The following is an 18297-nucleotide window of genomic DNA, read 5'->3' on the forward strand; positions in this document are numbered from 1 at the left end:
CAGCCTGTGTTTGTAGGAGGGCCTGCCTGAGAGGAGTGCTGGGAGGCACAGTGAACCAGGGCCAGAGATTGCCCAACTCTGAGAAAGAGAAAACACTGGCACAGTCAGGTAGCAGCTAAGGTGAAGGAAGCCTCAGCAAAGTGGCACAGACACCGCTGGGCCCCATGGCTGAGACAGTCCCAGAAGACAGAGGGCTGCGGAACAGGGCTGCTCCCCAGGATGCCTCCGTGAGTGATGGGCAGTCACCTCAGTCATGGGGGGTGGGGGCAAATCAGACCTTTCTTTCCTCTCTCCAGAACTTTGTTTTAACTCACCACCAGGACCACAAGCAGAGGGAGAACATGGAAGCAGGACTCTACTTCCTGGGCATCAAAGGGCTGAGGGGAAGGGATTCAGGGGTCAGGGGTGGGTGGGGGGCCTCTGAGGTCACTTCCTGCCCTAAGGCACACTCCTACAGGGAAATGATGTTCCTGTTTGTTACTTGGGCTGATGCAGCTTTTTCTGAATGAGACTCCAGAGATGTGTTCACACACACCGGGGACTCTGCAGTGTTTCCTTCATCTGTGTGTCTGTCAGGCTCAGAGTCTCAGAGGCAGTAAACTGATGACATATGATGGCAGGCAACTTTTATGGGAATATAATAACATGACCACAACAGGCAGATATAAGACCCCAGAAAGAGGTGAAAGGGACAAACAGCAAGTCAGGGGGCCAAGAGGCTGAGGTACAAGTTCTCCACCCAAGTTACATGGAGAAATGTTTACTTGAGAAATGGCCTTTGACTAAAGTAAGGATGTGGGTGGGATTTGAAGCCGGAGGCTAAACTGGAAGACAGAAAGGAAGCACCCCACCTCACCCCAGCCCACCTTTCCATCTTGCCTGCTGTGGGGAGGAGGGAGAGAAAGACAGAAAGGTCTGCGGACTCCACACCCAAAAGGGAAGGCCACGGGCCACTTGGTCTGTCCTCACTTGCTAGGATAGGACTTCAACCCAGTCCATTCCTAGTCTGCCCTGCAGCCATAACTAATATCCAGCTCTGATCTGGGAACATGGCCAGCTCCTGCCGAGAAATGCCTCATAGGAGCTGACTGCAGTGCTCACAGCCTGAACAGTATATAAAGTCAGTAATGCCTTTGGGGACATTTTCTGCCTAAAAGGCTGACAAATCAGCTACCACAGCATGGAATGCAAATAACTGCCCAAATCCAACATCTGGGAAAGCCTGCCATTTCCAATTTCCTTTTCTCCAATTCTGTAACTCAAGGTTCCAAGTGATAATCTTCCCCCAACATATATGGCACCTAGAACAAGAGGATGGATGAGGGATACATATCTTATGTCTAGTTATTTTAAAGTTATCAAGCTAAGAACTGTTAAGTTTCTATCTTCCTATTTTGACATACCTTCCTCACAACCTGAAAGGCCAGATGTAAGTTTAGAAATCCTAAGGCCTTTTGGAGCAGCAGCTAGAATGTGGTGGCACAGGGGAGCCGGCTTCTGGCTCCCTTCTCTGTCCCCTTCTCTGCCCACCCCTGTGCTACAGTCTGTCCCCCTTCTCTGCCCACCCCTGGTGCAACATGTGACTCACACACCCCTATGTGGTCATGCCATCCTGCCTACCCACATTCCATTCGCTCTCCACAGACAAATGCCCCTTGGGCCTGGGGTGCCTGGAGTGGCAAGTGCCCTTGGCCCACAGTCCATGGGCAGGAGTGTGGCCAGAGGAGGACTAGAGGGGCTCAGTCCTCAGGACAAAGATGTGTAAGATCTGGTCTGAGCATTTTAATAAAGGCCCAGGCTCATCCCCTCAGCCAAGAACAAACCCTGCATGTTTTTGCACAGACACTGAGTCATCAGCACATCACTACTACTCAAGGGCATGGATTCCTCATCTTAGAAAAAGGAACTTGGGCTCTGTGCTCCCTAAGTTCCCTTCTAATTTGTGCTTCTGACTCAGGCATTTGATCAGAAGTTAATACAAGGAGAAATTACAATGTAGCCCCGCAGGAGCTGAACAGGTTACCTACAAATAAACCTGCTTTTGCTTTTTTGGATGTCACCTGTCAGAAATTTAAGTGATATTCTGACAGTTATACTGATTAAGATGTCAACTGAATAGATATTTAAGTATTTGAAAAATACAGAGAATTTGTCAAAACCTCAAAACCTAACAAATCCATCCTGGGAGTCAAGGAAATACTTAAAAATGGAGCAGAGGCTGTCTCCAACCCAGAAACGAATTCTCTTCCTCTGAAAGTTGTGCTGCATGTGTAGCTCCAGGAAGTCACAATCCCCCCTTTTTCTTTTTAACGAGAGAGAGAAACAGAGCACGAGCCAGGGAGGGGCAGAGAGAGAGGGAGACACAGAATCCAAAGCAGGCTCCAAGTTCTGAGTTGTCAGCACAGAGCTGGAGGCAGGGCTCAAACCCACGAACCAGGAGATCACGACCTGAGCCAAAGTCGGCTGCTTAACCAACTATAGGTGACCCAGAAGTCATGGTCCCTTGATGGCAGCTGAGGTCCCTGGCTGCCTGTGCCCAGCCTACTTAGCCTAAGATGAGGGGTACTGCCCACCCCCCCAGCAACAGGGAACACCTCTTTCCTTCCTTTTATCTGTCTTCCTATTGTGACACCTCTTTCCCCAGGGCCCCAGCATGCTCCACCTTTCCAAAGCACTTATCTGGAAAGTGGAACCCACTCAGGCATTAGGTCACCTGCACATATTGCTCCAGAGCCCAAAATGTCCAATGTCCCTTTCTTAGCTGCCCCTCCACTTGAAATATAACCTGGCCAGGTGTTACTTCACAGAAGCAATTTCTGAGCTGAGTCATATCTTATATTAATTGACTTAATGTCCCTCCTGCAGATGTTTACTTTTTATAACCAAACAAATAAGCATCTTATGTTAGCTCAATGAGTCTCTCAGTAATTGCCAGAATTTCTGACAGTTTAGTAGAATTAAATGGAGAAACTAGGCAGTGTGAGTGCTTGTGGTGGAAGTGGTGAGCAAGGGTCAGGTGCAGGGTTGACCTGCCTGAAATTCAGCACCTTCTGTAGCTGGCCTTGATCTCCCCCAGGAGAGATCTCCCTTTCCATCTCTGAGGGCACAGACCTTCACCCCTCCTCCATCTCCATAGCCAGCTCCTGCCTTGGAGGCATTGGTACTTGAGGGGCTAGGTGGGAGTACTACTCTGGAGTTCTACTCAAAGGTTCATTCTCTTAGATGGAAAACAAACTTTGAGATAGTTCAGATCAGCTGAAAAAACAGTGAACTCTTATGTACCTGCAACTTAACTACCAAGAACTGTGAAGTTCACTCCCCTCATTCTTCCCTGTACCCTTCTCTCTTGCATTCCTCTCTATTCCACAGAGATAGCCCTTCTGCTAAAGTAGGTATTCACGTTTCCCAGTTTCTTCTGTATAATTTAGGATCTTTATGGTAATAATTCTAACATCAGATAAGTAGCCATGGTCTGCTGTTTTCATACTGCCCTGCAATTCTGGGGACTACCCACTGATAGTTACTGTCATAGATGATCACCTGTATTGATCTTCCATTTCTGTGGTCCTTTCCAAGGACTTCTGACCTCTGCCACTACAGGGGAAGTTTGACAGAGACTTTTGGAGGCTATTTTCACATAATGTAAGTCATTTTATTTTCACACAAAGCACATGTAGGCATTGTGTACACAGTATAAACATACCCTGAATGGATGCTTGAGGTCAGCCTGCTCTACACCTGGCCTGTCTTGCTCCATCTTGACCACCTGTCCCATTCATTAAAATCTAAGCTTTTCTGGGGCACCTGGGTAGCTCAGTTGGTTGGGCATCTGACTTTGGCTCAGGTCATGATCTCATGGTTTGTGGGTTTGAGCCCTGCATCAGGCTTTGTGCTGACAGCTCAAAGCCTGGAGCCTGCTTTGGATTCTGGGTCTCCCTCTCTGCCCCTCCCCTGCTCACATTCTGTCTCTGTCTCTCTCTCAAAAATAAACATTAAAAAAATTTTTTTTAATCTAAGTTTCTTTGCATGATGACAGATGATAACTACACATATTGTAGTGACTTTGCAGTGTACACAAATCTTAAATTGTTGTGTTGTGCACCTGACACTAGCATAATGTTATATGCCAATTTTACCTCAATAAAAAGTTTAAGTTTCTCAGAGACCATCTTTTTCACTGTCATATCCCAAACTCCAACCTTGTAGCATCATGTGGGCTCCCAATAAGTATTGGATGCTTGCTTGCTTACTTGACTGAACACATCAGTGCGTGAGTGGCAGCTCTGAGGAGGAAACATCATGGGGTCAACTGGAACTTGTTAAAAAATACACTTTTTCCTGCACTAAGAAACAAAAGGAAAAATTGTATGCATTTAAAAACAGAAACCTGATGGGCACCTGGGTGGCTCAGTCGGTTAAGTGTCTGACTTTGGCTCAGGTCATGATCTCATGGCTCGTGAGTTTGAGCCCCACGTCAGGCTCCATGAGGACAGCTCAGAGCCTGAAGCCTGCTTCAGATTCTGTCTCCCTCTCTCTCTGCCCTTCCCCACCCACGCTCTGTCGCTCTCTCAAAAATAAACATTAAAGGGGTGCCCGGGTGGCTCAGTTGCTTTGAGTGTCTGACTTCGGCTCAGGTCATGATCTCACATTCTGTGAGTTCGAGCCCCGTGTCGGGCTCTGTGCTGACAGCTCAGAGCCTGGAGCCTGCTTCGTTCGGATTCTGTGTCTCTCTGCCCCTCCCCCACTCATGCTCTGTCTCTCTCTCTCTCTGTCAAAAATAAACATTAAAAAAAAATAAATAAAAATAAAATAAACATGAAAAAAATAATAAAATAAAAATGGAAATGTTAGTAGGCAGGTTCTTCCGGGGGAGCCTCAATAATTTAAATGACTGAATTGATAAAATGGAAGGAATTTAGATATGCTGATAGCTAATACCATTCAAAGGTATAAGTGATACTACAAAACATCGATTTACTTGATGTACAAATACAACATCACTCCAACAACAGCAACAAGATATTGACAATGACGATGACATAACAATGGTGCTTCTTCCAAAATCATCTTGAATGGCTTTGTTATGCAAAACTCCTCATTAGAATAAGATGCAACTTTTCTAAGGATTGTGTCTTCCAGATATTGAGCACTAGTTTTTTGATAGCTGTATCCCTTCACATACCAGGCATGTGAAGTCTCTTTGGCATCAGGAAATAGTAAGTCAGAGGCAGGGAAGAGAAAAGTTAAGGACAAGCCCCAGCTAAGGTCTCCCCAAAGCATAGCAGCTCACAAAGCTCTCTCTAGTCCAGAGTCTGGGTCTCATCCACCATAGGGTGCCTGGGTTCGGGCTCCACTAATTTGGGGTTGAGGTTCTCTGGAGCCAGGAGCTGTGCTAGAGAGAAGCCGCAAAGCTCCCTCTGAAGGGAAAAAAAGATTGCCCTCACTGATGCTCCTATTTTCTCAGAGCCCTTGGGCTCTATCTGCCTAAACCCGTGTTGCCAGTTCAGGATCTCAACCACACTAGCTGCTGCTAGCTCTCACCTCTTGGTCTCCTCCCTGTTTTCTCCTAAGTCCTAAGTGGCTTTTGAAGAAGCCCCTCACCTGTCATGTTTCTCAGCAGGGCCTCCAGGACAGCTTGTTCTCCTCTGAAAATGACAACAGCCTATACTTCACCTACAGTGGCCAGTCCAACACCTTGGAGGTCCAGGATCTCAGCTACCAGGTAGAGGCATACCTGAGGACAAGGTGGGAGGAGTGGGCAGGGAAGGCCAAATGATTCCCCAAGTGGAAGGTAAGGGCGAGCCCATCCTGAGGGCCCTCTGCCAAGTTGATGCCTCACATGTTGGGTGAAAGTACCACAAGACTTCCTTCAGCTATACATACTGTAGCTGGAAGTTGAGAGGCATTAGAGAACAAGACCTCTGTTAAAACATAAAGAAATTATGTGACCCTGTTGGGGAAAAAACAAATCTCTCCAACTTTAACTTCAGATTTTGAAGTAAGTTTAGACTTTTGGGAAAGTTACAAAAATAGTACAGAGTTTCCATGTAACCTTTGCCCAACTTCCCCTGATGTTAACATCTTGCATACCCAGAGCAAAATAATGAAAACCAAGAAATTAACAATGCCGTGACGCTATTCGCTAAACTACAGACTTTCAGGTTTCACCAGCTTTGTGTTTTGTTATTTGTTTGCTTGCAAAGTACACTGTCCCTGGAGCTAATAAAATATCCAAAGTGCAAGGACTCCTGGCCTTTCAGAGGCTCTGAAGGACCCCCTGGTCAGATTCAAGACCCCATTTACCAGACCTCCTTGGGGGTAGACCCCTGGCAGTTCAGATGGAATACGCTGGGAGGGGGGGGGCAGAATGGTAAACTTCAGAGGCCCAACTCTGGCTTCCTGTGAATGTGAATTAGGACAAGCTAATGAGCCTCACCATAAGTATTTTCTGTTCTGCCACTTGTTAGCTGTGCGACCTTGAACAAGTAACTGCTCTGAGCCTCACCTGTAAAACAGCGATTATAATGGTACCTATGTTATAGGTCTGCAAGGAGGACTGAATGAGATAATAAATAGAAAGAGATTTACACAACGCCTTGCACGTAATAAACATTTAACAAATCATTAGTAAATTATCATTAACTGAAGAACTGAAGACATTGTTTTGCTTTATGTTTTCATTTCCATTCTGCTATTACACATGCTTCCCATGTCTTAACTTCAGACTTGGAAATGGCAGCTTCAGGTTCTCAGCATGGTAGGTGGGGGCCCCTTAGGCCTTTTGTGCAACAGCAGGAGGATGTCTTCTGTACAGTTGAACAGAAGTTGCTGAAACCCTCTATTCAGCCCTCTGAAGAACCTTGCAATATCTCCCCACAGGTGGACATGGACTCCCAGGTGCCCTGGTTTGAGAAGCTGGCTCAGTTCAAGATGCCTTGGGCATCTCACAAGGATTCTTGTGAGCTGGGCATCCAAAATCTGAGCTTCAAAGTGAGGAGTGGGCAGATGCTGGCCATCATAGGGAGCTCAGGTACCATTAAGGGCAAACAGTGAGGCGATGGGTTCTGTCTCTTCTGGAATGCAGAATGGTCCCTCAGACAGATGGATGCTTCTCACAGAATTCTTTGCTGACTAGTAGAATAACCACAGCAGAGTGGGTGAGAAGCACAGGTTCTGGGTCAGGTGGACCTGGGTTCAAATCCCAGTTCAAGTCCCTCCATTTACTAGCTGTCAGATAGCTGCCATCATTATGAATCCTGAGTGTGCCTCTTGAAGCTGCATCCAGAGCAAAAACCTTTCTAAGATCTTCAGAATTGAATGTTCTTCTCAGGGGACTCTTCCATGCCAGGGGCATTCATTCACTCTTCTCCCACAACCTGGTAGGCACAGCACCCACCACAGCTCCCACTTCTTTGAGAGTCCCTCCAAGTCTTAGTGCAGCCTTCAACCATCTGCAAAGATCCAGAATCTTGGAGTGCCTCAGAGTGACTTCTTCAAGCCAAACTTAAAATTATGCAATGCTAAAGCTGAGAGGGGTCTTGGAGAATGGTGTTCACTCTCTCCACTGTATTATTTCTTTCTCCTTACCAGTCTGGAAGCCTCTTTAATGGAGGGTTTTTAAGTTATCTGGTCCTCAATATTTCTAGAGTGTCCTCCTGTCCCCTGCCCCAACATATGCACACCTTCATTTAACAGAGGGGGAGACTAAAGTCTAGACAAAGTGAGTGATTCACCTAAGGGCATACATTTAATGCAGAGCTGGAACTAGAACTTTGGTCTTCTGATTCTCATATCAAGGTGTTTCTCTTTTAGATGGTGTTAGAACACTTTATTCTTTTTAATTAATCATTTCCAGAAGTAAAGATTACTGAACTTTTGAACATCTCCAATTTTTTAGTCTTCTGATAAGAAAATTCTGTTTATTGTCTAACCAAAGATCAAACAAGATAATGTATGTCAATGCACTTTGTAACTGAAATAACACCACAGGTCAAGTCCTGCCCACTTTTGGCTCTGCCTCTGCAATTCTTACCTAAAAAAGAAAACACACACTTCAGAAGCCAATTTTGTTTTTGTTTGTAACTCCTGGTGGCTTTTCCTATTATATTTGCTTTTCTTCGTGAACTGAGAATCTGGGAGATACACGGGCCTTCCAAGGCACTTCCATAAAGCCTAAGAGTCCCCACAATTAATACTCGCTACACATGACCCTGCAGCTGTTAGCATCCCTGAGGCAAGTGAAGTTTGGAGAGGCTGAGCAGTCTCCAGGACTCTTGACTCTAGGTTCAGTGTTGTTTAGCTTCAGGTTTACTTGACTGAAATTATTTAAATGATTGCTTAGAAACACTTATCAATTAGGGGCACCTGGGTGGCTCAGTCAGTTAAGCATCTGCTCTTGGTTTTGGGTCAGGCGATGATCTCATGGTTTGTGAGTTCAAGCCCCACATCAGGCTCTGCACCACTAGCGTGCGGCCTGCTTGGGATTCTCTCTCTCTCCCTCTCTCACTGTCCCTCCTGTGCTCTCTTTCTTCTTCTCTCTCAAAATAAATAAACTTTTTTTTTAAACTTATAACTTATAAGTTAAATTAAAAAGTTAATTTATAAACTTTTATAAAAAGTTTTTTTATAAAAAGTAACTTATAAAGTTAAATTTAAAATTTATAACTTATCAATTATACTTCCTGAGGCTTAACAAATAAAACAAATAATGAAGATTCATCATAATTTATAATAAATCCAAACAGCCTCAGGCATTTTGGCTGCTTCTGTAGAATCAGCAGTAGTGGCAGCAGTGTTTGCCAATGAAGGAGTTTACGGAATTGGAGATTCCAGCCAACTGAATGCCTTTGGTGTTCTCTCCTGATTCATGGAAGGTCTCTCCAGTTGCACTAGGCGGTCTCCACAGCAAAGGCCACCCACACCTCTCCTAAAGTGCTGTTTAGGAAAGTGGACTTCCCACTTGGACTGGGAATCCCAGTGTCCCTGTGAATACTGACAAAGTCCCCTGCCATCTCAGAGCCTGGATCCGCTAGTTGAGCGGCTTGAACCCCCGACATTAATGTACCTCCAGCTCCCCAAAGGTGCTCAAGTTGGCTGCAGGTGAAAGCCCTGGAGCTCCAGGTGCTGAGGCTGACCCATCCGGGTCCAAGAGCTGTGCCACTTTCTCTAGGGCCTTGGTCACTTCTGAAAGGACAGAGAAGTCCAGGGTGGCTGAAAGAGTGTGCGGGCAGCCAGGGCTTCCAGGCTAGCCCCCGCAGCTCTGCTCTCAGGAAGTCTCTGGTGGCTTCGCAGGGTGTGGGAGAGCCTCTTTGCTGGACGTGATCACCGGAAGAGGCCACGGCGGCAAAATTAAGTCAGGTCAAATCTGGATCAACGGGCAGCCCAGCACGCCTCAGCTCGTGAGGAAGTATGTGGCCCATGTGCGCCAGCACGACCACCTGCTCCCCAACCTAACCGTCCGCGAGACCCTGGCTTTTGTTGCCCAGCTACGCCTGCCCAGAACCTTCTCCCAGGCCCAGCGTGACAAAAGGGTAACTGCCTGACCCCGGTGACCCCAAGAAGCCATGACATCCTTCCCCCTGTCGACCCTCCCCCCCTGCCTCAGGGCTCAGTCACAGGTCAACTCTGAGCAGCCCAGCTCGCCATCCTTCCATCGGTACCCTGCCCTCTGTCCGCCTTTAAACCCCACATCCTTCTGTAAGCCGCCTACGCCCTGGCCGGGCCCCTTCACCGCACAGGACAAAACGTGAGAGGAGTGTCTACCTGTTTTCCGGTCCTCCGTGTGGGCAGAGTGCCCTGCTGTCCTGTCCCCAGGTCACAGCCACGTTCCCAACATGGCGCCGCCCTCGGCGCGTGAGAGCCACTCAGGATATGCAGAAAAAATGCGGGAGCAAACACTGCATGGGGCAGCGAAGGCTACAGCGCAAACCCACCCGGAGGGGGTGGGGCGGGGGGCAAGGGTGGGCAGCCGCTTTCTACTCCAGGACAGCACCCACGTAACCCGGAGCGAGGCGGGCAGTGCCGCGCCTAAACCTGGGTCCTCCCGCGCAGGTGGACGACGTGATTGCGGAGCTGCGCCTGCGCCAGTGCGCCCACACGCGCGTGGGCAACGCGTACGTGCGGGGCGTGTCTGGGGGCGAGCGGCGCAGAGTCAGCATCGCGGTGCAGCTCCTGTGGAATCCAGGTGAGGGGGCAGGGAGGAGGGTGGACAGAGGCGCCCACCTGGCTTGGCTCCCACCAGCCACAGTCCTGCCGGCTCACTAGGCCCCTGTCTCCGCTGGGAAGGAATCCTCATTCTGGATGAGCCCACCTCCGGCCTCGACAGCTTCACGGCCCACAACCTGGTGAAAACGCTGTACCGCCTGGCCAAAGGCAACCGGTTGGTGCTCATCTCCCTCCACCAGCCTCGGTCTGACATTTTCAGGCTTTTTGATTTGGTCCTCCTGATGACGTCCGGCACCACCATCTACTTGGGGGCAGCCCAGCACATGGTGCAGTATTTCACAGCCATCGGCCACCCCTGTCCTCGCTACAGCAACCCTGCAGACTTCTATGGTGAGCCCCCAAGCAGCGCCCCCACCCCCCCTCCCCCCGAAGCCCCACCAGGGCCTGATGGAGACCTTCAGGAGGGAAGCTCTCAGAGGTTTCAGGGGAGTAGGTTACAGGAGCAGGGCGGCCCAGCGGGCTGGAGAATGTGTGTCACTTTGCCAAGTATCAAATACTAGAAACAAGGGCCCAAGAAAATCCTGCTTCTGACATAGCCACTCTTGTGTGCATGATAAGAAACCTGTGAGTTCCAAAGCGGGTGATAGAATTCAAGAGGGTTTGGATCAATTTTTAGAATTGTGGTCTTTATTCAGACTCTTTAGGGAAATTTAGGATACCTAAGGTTAGGAGGCCACCAGGAAATCTTCAGGCTGTGCCCTGGTGCCCCCGCAGAGGCAGGGAGCCTGAAAGCACTGCATGGTGGAGGGACCCCAGGGCCCGGAGAGTTCAGGGCCTTTTGGAGGTCTTGGTCAATGAGGCACTAGGTCTGAAAATTGCTTTGTCACCCCCAGAAAGGCCTTCCTGCTGAGGGTCCTGAGCCCTCAATCATATAACCCTCAGGGAAAGCGTAAGCTAGTTCCTGGAGAGATAGTTCCTTCATTCCTGGAGAGATAGTTGCCTTTACAGGTGTGTGACCTGAAAGCAGATCCCTGGACCCTGAATGCTGAGGCGTGCCATGGCTGCTGGCCAGGCCACACAGCTTTACCAGGGCGGCTGGGGGGAGGGGGCGGGGAGACAGTAGCTGTGGCTTGTCCAATATGTCACCTGGAGCCCCAGCCTTCCTCCCAAGATGGCCCAGTGTAGCAAGGCCTCACCAATAACCATGACAACAGGGACCATGTCCTTGAGGGCAGACATTGGGCCCAAAGGCACCAAGCTACACAGGGTGTCCCTTTGACTCTCACAGCCCTGTCAGGCCAAGGCCATTTCCATCCATACAGATGAGAAGACAGAAGTCTGAAGAGTTAAACCTTTGGCAGAGAATTTGTAAGGCGCAGAACTGGGACTCCCAGCCAGTGTGTCCAGCCCCCAACTTGACTCCTGGCCCTGGGCCCACTTCCTCCTGTCAGCATCCAGTGCTCTTCCCTACCCCAGGGGGACTCTCTCCAGTCTGCCAGCCCTTGCCCTGTGCACTCACAGCGTGTGAACTCACATAGAGGTCACCCTCCCTCCCAGTGCTCAGGAGCCAGCTTGGCTTCCTGGCAGCGTATCATCCTGAGGCTAGCCATTTCCAGATAAAGGGGGCAGAGGGCATCTGTCAACCTGGCCACGGGAGCAACATGCAGTAACTCCAGAGCGGGGTTACCAGAAGTCAAATGCCTAGAACAGACCTGAACAGAAGTTTTTCTTTATTTTATATTTTTATCACTTTTGGTGGGGGGCTCTTGCCTACCACCTACCAATCTGGGGTACAGGGCCTGGCAGTACCCAGAGAATCTGGTGTTCTGATCTACAGCCCTGCACACCGAGGAGACACGTTGCATTTTATAAGACCACTTCTAGACATTATCCTGCCATGGGACATGTCATGAAAATGGTAGGAAGGAAGAGACAGAGGTTAAGAGGAGAAATGGAGGGAGGTGAGCCACCCTCCAGCCTGCAGTGAGGCTGGGTTCAGGAGGGTCCTAGTGGTGACTGGGTGGATGTGCCTTTCTGACATCGCAGGAGCCCCATGAGAGTAGAGCTGTGGCCGGGACTACCAGATGCTCCCCACAAGTAACATAGAGGTGGGTGCACAGCAGCCTGGTTCTCCAGCTGGTCATGCCAGCTCCTTGCCCTGGAGGGCGGTGACAGCTCTGCTTAGAGTTTTGGCCAGACATTGGCAACCTCCAGCCAAAACATTCTCCCCTTCTAGACAGGTTGCTTAGGGAGCCAAGTTACTAATCTACAGTGAGAACTAGAATTTCCCAGTGCCCAGACTTCCCAGCTGTCCTATGGCCAGCCTCCCTTCCCCTCATGGGTAGAAGGCACACCTGGAAGGCTGAGTCCCTGTCACAAGCTTTAATGACTTGAGCTGGAGTCAAGGCATAACTGTGCCATGACCTTTGGCTCCAAAGGCCCACTGCGTCCTGTCCTGTCCTAGGGATGTCCCCATAATGAGCCTGGGTGTTGGGATGGAAGCCAGGGCCCACAGGGCCTGTGCTGTTGCCTTTTCCCTGAAGCAGGCTTTCCCCTGAAGTGGATGTGGCTAGGCCCAGCACGGGGGAGGCCAGCCCTGGGTATCTCTCTGCCTCTCTCTGCTTTTCCCATCACTTCATGGTCCACCCTCACAGGGTGGGGAGCATGTCCCAGAACCTCCAAGGGCTGACCAGTGTTGTGAGCTGGCCTTGCAGTGAGCTCCTCACCTGTGAGCAGGTGCAGAGACCTGGCCACACATGGCCCCACATCCTCTACTTACAGTGGACTTGACTAGCATCGACAGGCGAAGCAGAGAACAGGAAGTGGCCACCAGGGAGAAGGCTTGGTCCCTTGCAGCCGTGTTCCGAGAAAAAGTTCGTGGCTTCGATGACTTTCTGTGGAGAGCAGAGGCAAAGGAGCTGGGTGAGGGCACTTGCCTGGAGAGGTAAGGCAGGCCAGGGCGGCTCTGGGTGGAGAGCTCCTTGCAGAAGGCAGCCGCCCCCATGTCCCATGACACCCTCTGCCTCTTGACAGCCAGGCCCTCCCCCAGGACACTCACCAGCCCCTGACTTCCACTGAGCTGCCTGGCCCTGTGCAGCAGTTCACCATGCTGATCCGGTAATTATCTGCCATTTCATCCCACCACCACCTCCCCTACCCCAGACCTCTTTATTGTGTCAAATTAAGCCCTTTCTATCTAAAGTGAATTTGAAGGAGAAAGCAAAAGGTAGAATTTTTAAAAACCAGTATCGTCAAGACTAGCACTAGCTCTCTCTGTATAATACAGAACACTCCTGTTACTTTTATTCTTTAAACAAAATCAAAATGTTCTTACTGGCTGAATGATTGTAGAAATTACATAGGATCATTATGAAAAATTCAGACAATACAGGAGAACCTCAGTGGAAGGAGAAGGTTTCCTGTTAGGCCAGCCCTCAGAGTAAACGAGACCCAAGTGTTTGGTGGGTGATATTCCCATGCACACAAGCATTGTAATTCATAAGTGGGATCATACTCTGCATATGGTTCTGTAACCATTTTTTTGTTTTTGGTTGCACATAGAATAGGCCTGTACCTGTCATCCAGTTAGGTCTTCCTCAGCATTCCAATCTAGCCATAATTCATTTTCCTGCAAACTGTATATTGATGGTCAGATTTTTTTCAGGCTTATGCTATGACAAGTAACACTGCAACAAACTTCCTTGCAGGTGCATCTTTACACACGTGATTGGTTATTTCCTTAAGATAATGTGTTTAAGTAAAATTGCAAGGCTGATACACTGACAGTAAAGTAACAATTGTTTATTATGTACATACGGTGAGACAGATGCTTTCATCCACGATCTCATTTGAGCCTCAGAATCCTTGCGAGGGGGGTACTGCTATTGGGTACTGCTATTCCCCCATTTTATGAGAGAGTAAAGTGAGGCTTTCATCCCTGCATAGACGGAAGGACATTGCTAGTGTCACGGGGCTGGTGTATGTTATTCCCTTGGCACCTCTTTTGTTTTTTAAGTCGTCAGATTTTCAACGATTTCCGAGACCTGCCAACTCTCCTCATCCATGCAGCAGAGGCCTGCCTGATGTCCCTGGTCATTGGGTTCCTCTATTATGGCCATGGGGCCATCAAGCTCTCCTTTATGGACACAGCTGCCCTCTTGTTCATAATTGGAGCTCTTATCCCTTTCAACGTGATTCTGGATGTCATATCCAAATGTGAGTGTGCCTTGCTCTCTGTGACCCACACCCGGAGCAACCAGAGGACACGGTGGTAGTCACCCCTCTGAGCTGGTCCAAGGCCGACCTCTGTTCCTCCAAACTCCTGGGGAGAATGGGTTTGCTGACTGTTTTCACCATGATTGTGAAATAAAAGAAGATGATGATTTTTAAGGTTCGCACATTAATATTAGTATGCAAATGAACACAGATTGCCAAGCAGTCTTAGACATTCCTATAATAGCGGGGTTTATATTTGACAGCAGTTCATAAGTTACAGAATTACAAACACCTTAAATTAGGATGGTTTAACTCTGCCTGCTTTTTAAAAATAGGAGACATTGAGGCCACAGGAATATTTACAATTGTACTAAAAGAGACTCAAAAACAGAAACACTGAAAATTAATGTCACTTTTTCATTCTCCTTTTCTCCCCCTTTTTAGGTCACTCAGAGAGGGCAATGCTTTACTATGAACTAGAAGACGGGCTGTACACTGCTGGTCCATATTTCTTTACCAAGGTGACTGGTCAGGGCTGAGAGCAAGTTACCAGGTGGGGGGCAGGGACAGAGAAAGCTACACTGCATTGTACAGAAGCTCCAGAGTAGTATTTTGCTGAACCAGGGGCCATGCATCATCTATGGTTGCTGCTGTCACGTTCCCTGGGGGTTACAGAGACTTGCTTTTTTTAAACATTTACCCGAAGACCAGGACTGTAGACCAAGAGTGACACTTTCCTGGTCAGCAGAAATCTGAAAAAAGAAAAAAGATGGGAAACATCCAGCATACTTTACCTCTCCAGTCTCCCCACATCTCCAGGAAGCAGGTCAGCAGGTGTTACTGTACTTATTTCCAGGAAGTGGAGGCTCAGAGATGTTATGCGGCTGTCTCAAAGCCCCACAGCTATTTGGTCTGGGCAGGCAGGGTGGGGACTTTGAAACAGGATAATAGATCCACAACTGCCATTTTCACCAGGCCACGCTGCTTCCGCGGGGAAACTGTTCTGAGCTCTCCCAGATGGAGCACGTGGCATCTGCAGTGGGAAACCAGCAGTGAGCTCATATTCCAGGGTCCCATGGGCGCCTCATGGGCCCTCCTGCTGCAGTCTGGCTATTAGCAGGAGGGAGGGTTGACATCCTTGAGGGTTACACTATCTTCAAACACTTAAAGAACAATTGGCAATGAAGGCATTAGCTCCACGTACTTGCAAGGGCTATTCTTTGCAGATCTTAGGGGAGCTTCCAGAGCACTGTGTCTACATCATAATCTATGGGATGCCCATCTACTGGCTGGCTAACCTGCGCCCGGGCCTGGAGCCCTTTCTACTGCATTTCCTGCTGGTGTGGCTGGTGGTTTTCTGCTGCAGGATCATGGCCCTGGGTGCCGCTGCCCTGCTCCCCACGTTTCATACATCCTCCTTCTTTGGGAATGCTCTCTACAACTCCTTCTACCTCACCGGGGGCTTCATTATAAGCTTGGATAACCTGTGGATAGGTAAGGCATGCTCCCCTCCCCTGGTCAAGCTTTTTGAGGCCTTCCAGGGTTGGATGAAGCCTATATTCACTTGGGGATGAGGACTCATCACTTAGATCCATTTAAAGCCTGGTTTTTCTGGGAGCAGGTGTCCTTGCCAACTGTCCTGCGTGTCAAAGGAATGTCTCCATGAGAGGGTGCAGATGGCACCTTCTCATATCCCTCAGCTGACACTTGGAGGCCACCCTTGACTCTCACTCTCCACATTCACCTGGGAGTCAAGTCAATTCTGCCTCCCACATCTTTCTCAGATGTCACCTTGCCTGATCTCCCCCAGCCCTGGCCTTACTGTCTGGTGTCAGACCACAGCTGTGGTCTCTGTGACCCTGATCCTTCCACATCCCTCTTGACCCTTGCCCGTGGAAAGGGCTTTTTGTAAGGCGGAGATCCATGTTGCTGCTTTGCTTGAGTCCTCTAGTTAGGGCTGCTGACTCTCCACTGCCTCCACCTTGCTCTTCTGAAGTCCCCAACACCCTCCATGCACTCACATCTGAGCCTGTGAGGCTCTTCTCTGTAGGGCGCCATTCCCCCATTTCCACAGCTGCTCTCTTCTGCCAGGCCTTTCCTGACCATTCGGGCCAAGTTTATTCCTTCCTCCTACTCCTAGCTCTGTGATACCACCATCGGGTCAGGGCACAGACTCAGAAATGTCAGTTGTACCTCCACAGAGCTGAGAACATGCTGGGACATTTAATGTTACTCTCTCAAATTGTTACCAATCAAACGTGTGGTGACTCCTGTAGCCACTTGGCCCTTCTGTCCCAATCCATGTCCCAAGCTGCCCCTCTTGCCCTTTTGCCCTCTCCCTGCCCTCCTGCTCCCTCAGGGACCTTGCTGCCCTTGCGTAAGAGCCACCAGGGCCCCGTCTCCAGGAGTGTTTCCCAGGGAGCAGGTGGTTAGCCTGTGTGAATAACCTGAGTCTTGCTATTTTCAGTGCCCGCTTGGATTTCCAAAGTCTCCTTCCTCCGCTGGTGTTTTGAAGGGCTGATGCAGATTCAGTTTAAAGGGCACACTTACCACATGGCCGTCGGCAACCTCACCATCCCTATCCGGGGAGACGTAGTAAGTAGCTGAGGCCTTCGACTCTAAAAAGATAACATTCATCTGAACGTCTTCTAAGTGGGTTTACTGATGTCTGTGTCCCCAGATCCTCAGCTCCATGGGCCTGAACTCATACCCGCTCTACGGCATCTACCTCATCCTTATTGGCATCAGTGGTGGCTTTGTGATCCTGTACTATGTGGCCCTGAGATTCATCAAACAGAAGTCCAGTCAAGACTGGTGATTCATGCCCAGACTGCTGCTTGCTGGTGGGGACTCTAGAAGACCCTTCAACTGCACTCCTTTCCTTCCTCCCAAGGAGCCCCATCCCGGGCACCAGGAGGACAGCACAGGGAGCTCAGCTACACCAGCCCTCAATGTGCAGTGGCACAGGCTAGCCACAGGATGGCAGTAGAATAAAGACAGTGGAAGGGGATTTCTGATCACTGGCCAGAGCTTGCGATTTCTGGGAATGAAAACCATACTTGGGGACATCTACAATGTTGCTAATTTATTTCCTTTTCGTATGTATTTATATAGGCAACTCAGTGCAAGATGGGAGCGAGTTAGGAATGAATTGAGTAGGCTGTGTGAGAACTGGTAGGATCCATAGGAATCAGTAACAATGCCTAGCAAAATGTTTGGCCTCGTCTTCCAGGATCCTCAAACTCTGTGTTAAGTCACTCTCAATACAGAAGATGACCTAAAACATACCGGTGAGATGCCATTCTTTTTGTGTGGGATCATGGGCTCCAAAAGCCAAACTGAACAATTAAAGATTTATTGAACATCTGATCTATACCAGGGACAGCTCAAAACACTTATGTGGAGGAGTATCCTAGAATTCTCAACCCTTTGAGGGGCGGTATCCCATTTTATAGATGAGGAAACTGAGGCAAAAATTCAGTTTGCTAGGTAAAGTCACATGGCTACTATGTGGTAGAGTCCAGTGTGGGGGTTGGAAAGCCTTGGAGGCCTTTAGGAGTTGGAGGGCAAAAGGCAAGTCCTGAGCCACTGTAAGGCTTGGAAATTCTAAGAAGGCTCTAAAAGATGAAGATGGTTGTAGAGGCTGTGTGAGCTCAGCCAGACCTCTCAGAGTTGCCTCTCACTGGCCCTGGCTGGGTCTGAGGACCAGTGTTGAACCTTTCACAGTGGCCAGGGTACGGGATAGATGACACCCAGGTTACGTGCTTCGTTGCCTGGGCACTGAGGACCATCTGATCCAAAACAGGAACACCAAGGGGAGCAGATTGTTCCCAAAGGAAACACCAGAGTCTGGGACCAAAAAAGGGAGGAAGGTGAGTGGGAGGCAAATAGTAAATGTTCACCCTAGGTTTCCTTGGG

General features: G+C 49.1%; 1 protein-coding gene across 2 annotated transcripts; it reads left to right on the forward strand.

Annotated features, from left to right (window-relative positions):
- Positions 1-42: 42 nt before the first annotated feature.
- On the forward strand, positions 43-17666 carry ABCG8 (ATP binding cassette subfamily G member 8). 2 transcript variants are annotated; one of them, XM_045445880.1, is made up of 13 exons: positions 43-227; positions 5618-5722; positions 6880-7030; positions 9292-9530; positions 10051-10183; positions 10285-10554; positions 12946-13108; positions 13198-13281; positions 14180-14379; positions 14824-14900; positions 15606-15873; positions 16847-16974; positions 17060-17666. In XM_045445880.1, the coding sequence occupies exons 1-13, from the start codon at positions 165-167 to the stop codon at positions 17195-17197; spliced, it is 2019 nt and encodes a 672-aa protein (XP_045301836.1). In that variant the 5' UTR covers positions 43-164; the 3' UTR covers positions 17198-17666. The 2 variants fall into 2 exon arrangements, with proteins under 2 accessions (XP_045301836.1, XP_045301837.1); XM_045445881.1 differs by having other exon boundaries at positions 5621-5722.
- Positions 17667-18297: the final 631 nt, after the last annotated feature.

The sequence above is a fragment of the Leopardus geoffroyi genome, chromosome A3 (genome assembly GCF_018350155.1).
Source record: "Leopardus geoffroyi isolate Oge1 chromosome A3, O.geoffroyi_Oge1_pat1.0, whole genome shotgun sequence".
In the NCBI taxonomy this organism is placed as follows: domain Eukaryota; kingdom Metazoa; phylum Chordata; class Mammalia; order Carnivora; family Felidae; genus Leopardus; species Leopardus geoffroyi.

Excerpts from the sequence above, each read along its gene's own strand:
- ABCG8 (XM_045445880.1), top strand. The coding sequence starts at position 165 with ATGGCTGAGACAGTCCCAGAAGACAGAGGGCTGCGGAACAGGGCTGCT. Across the intron at positions 5,723-6,879 it reads TCCAGGATCTCAGCTACCAG|GTGGACATGGACTCCCAGGT; the intron begins GTAGAGGCATAC and ends ATCTCCCCACAG. Across the intron at positions 10,184-10,284 it reads GCAGCTCCTGTGGAATCCAG|GAATCCTCATTCTGGATGAG; the intron begins GTGAGGGGGCAG and ends TCCGCTGGGAAG.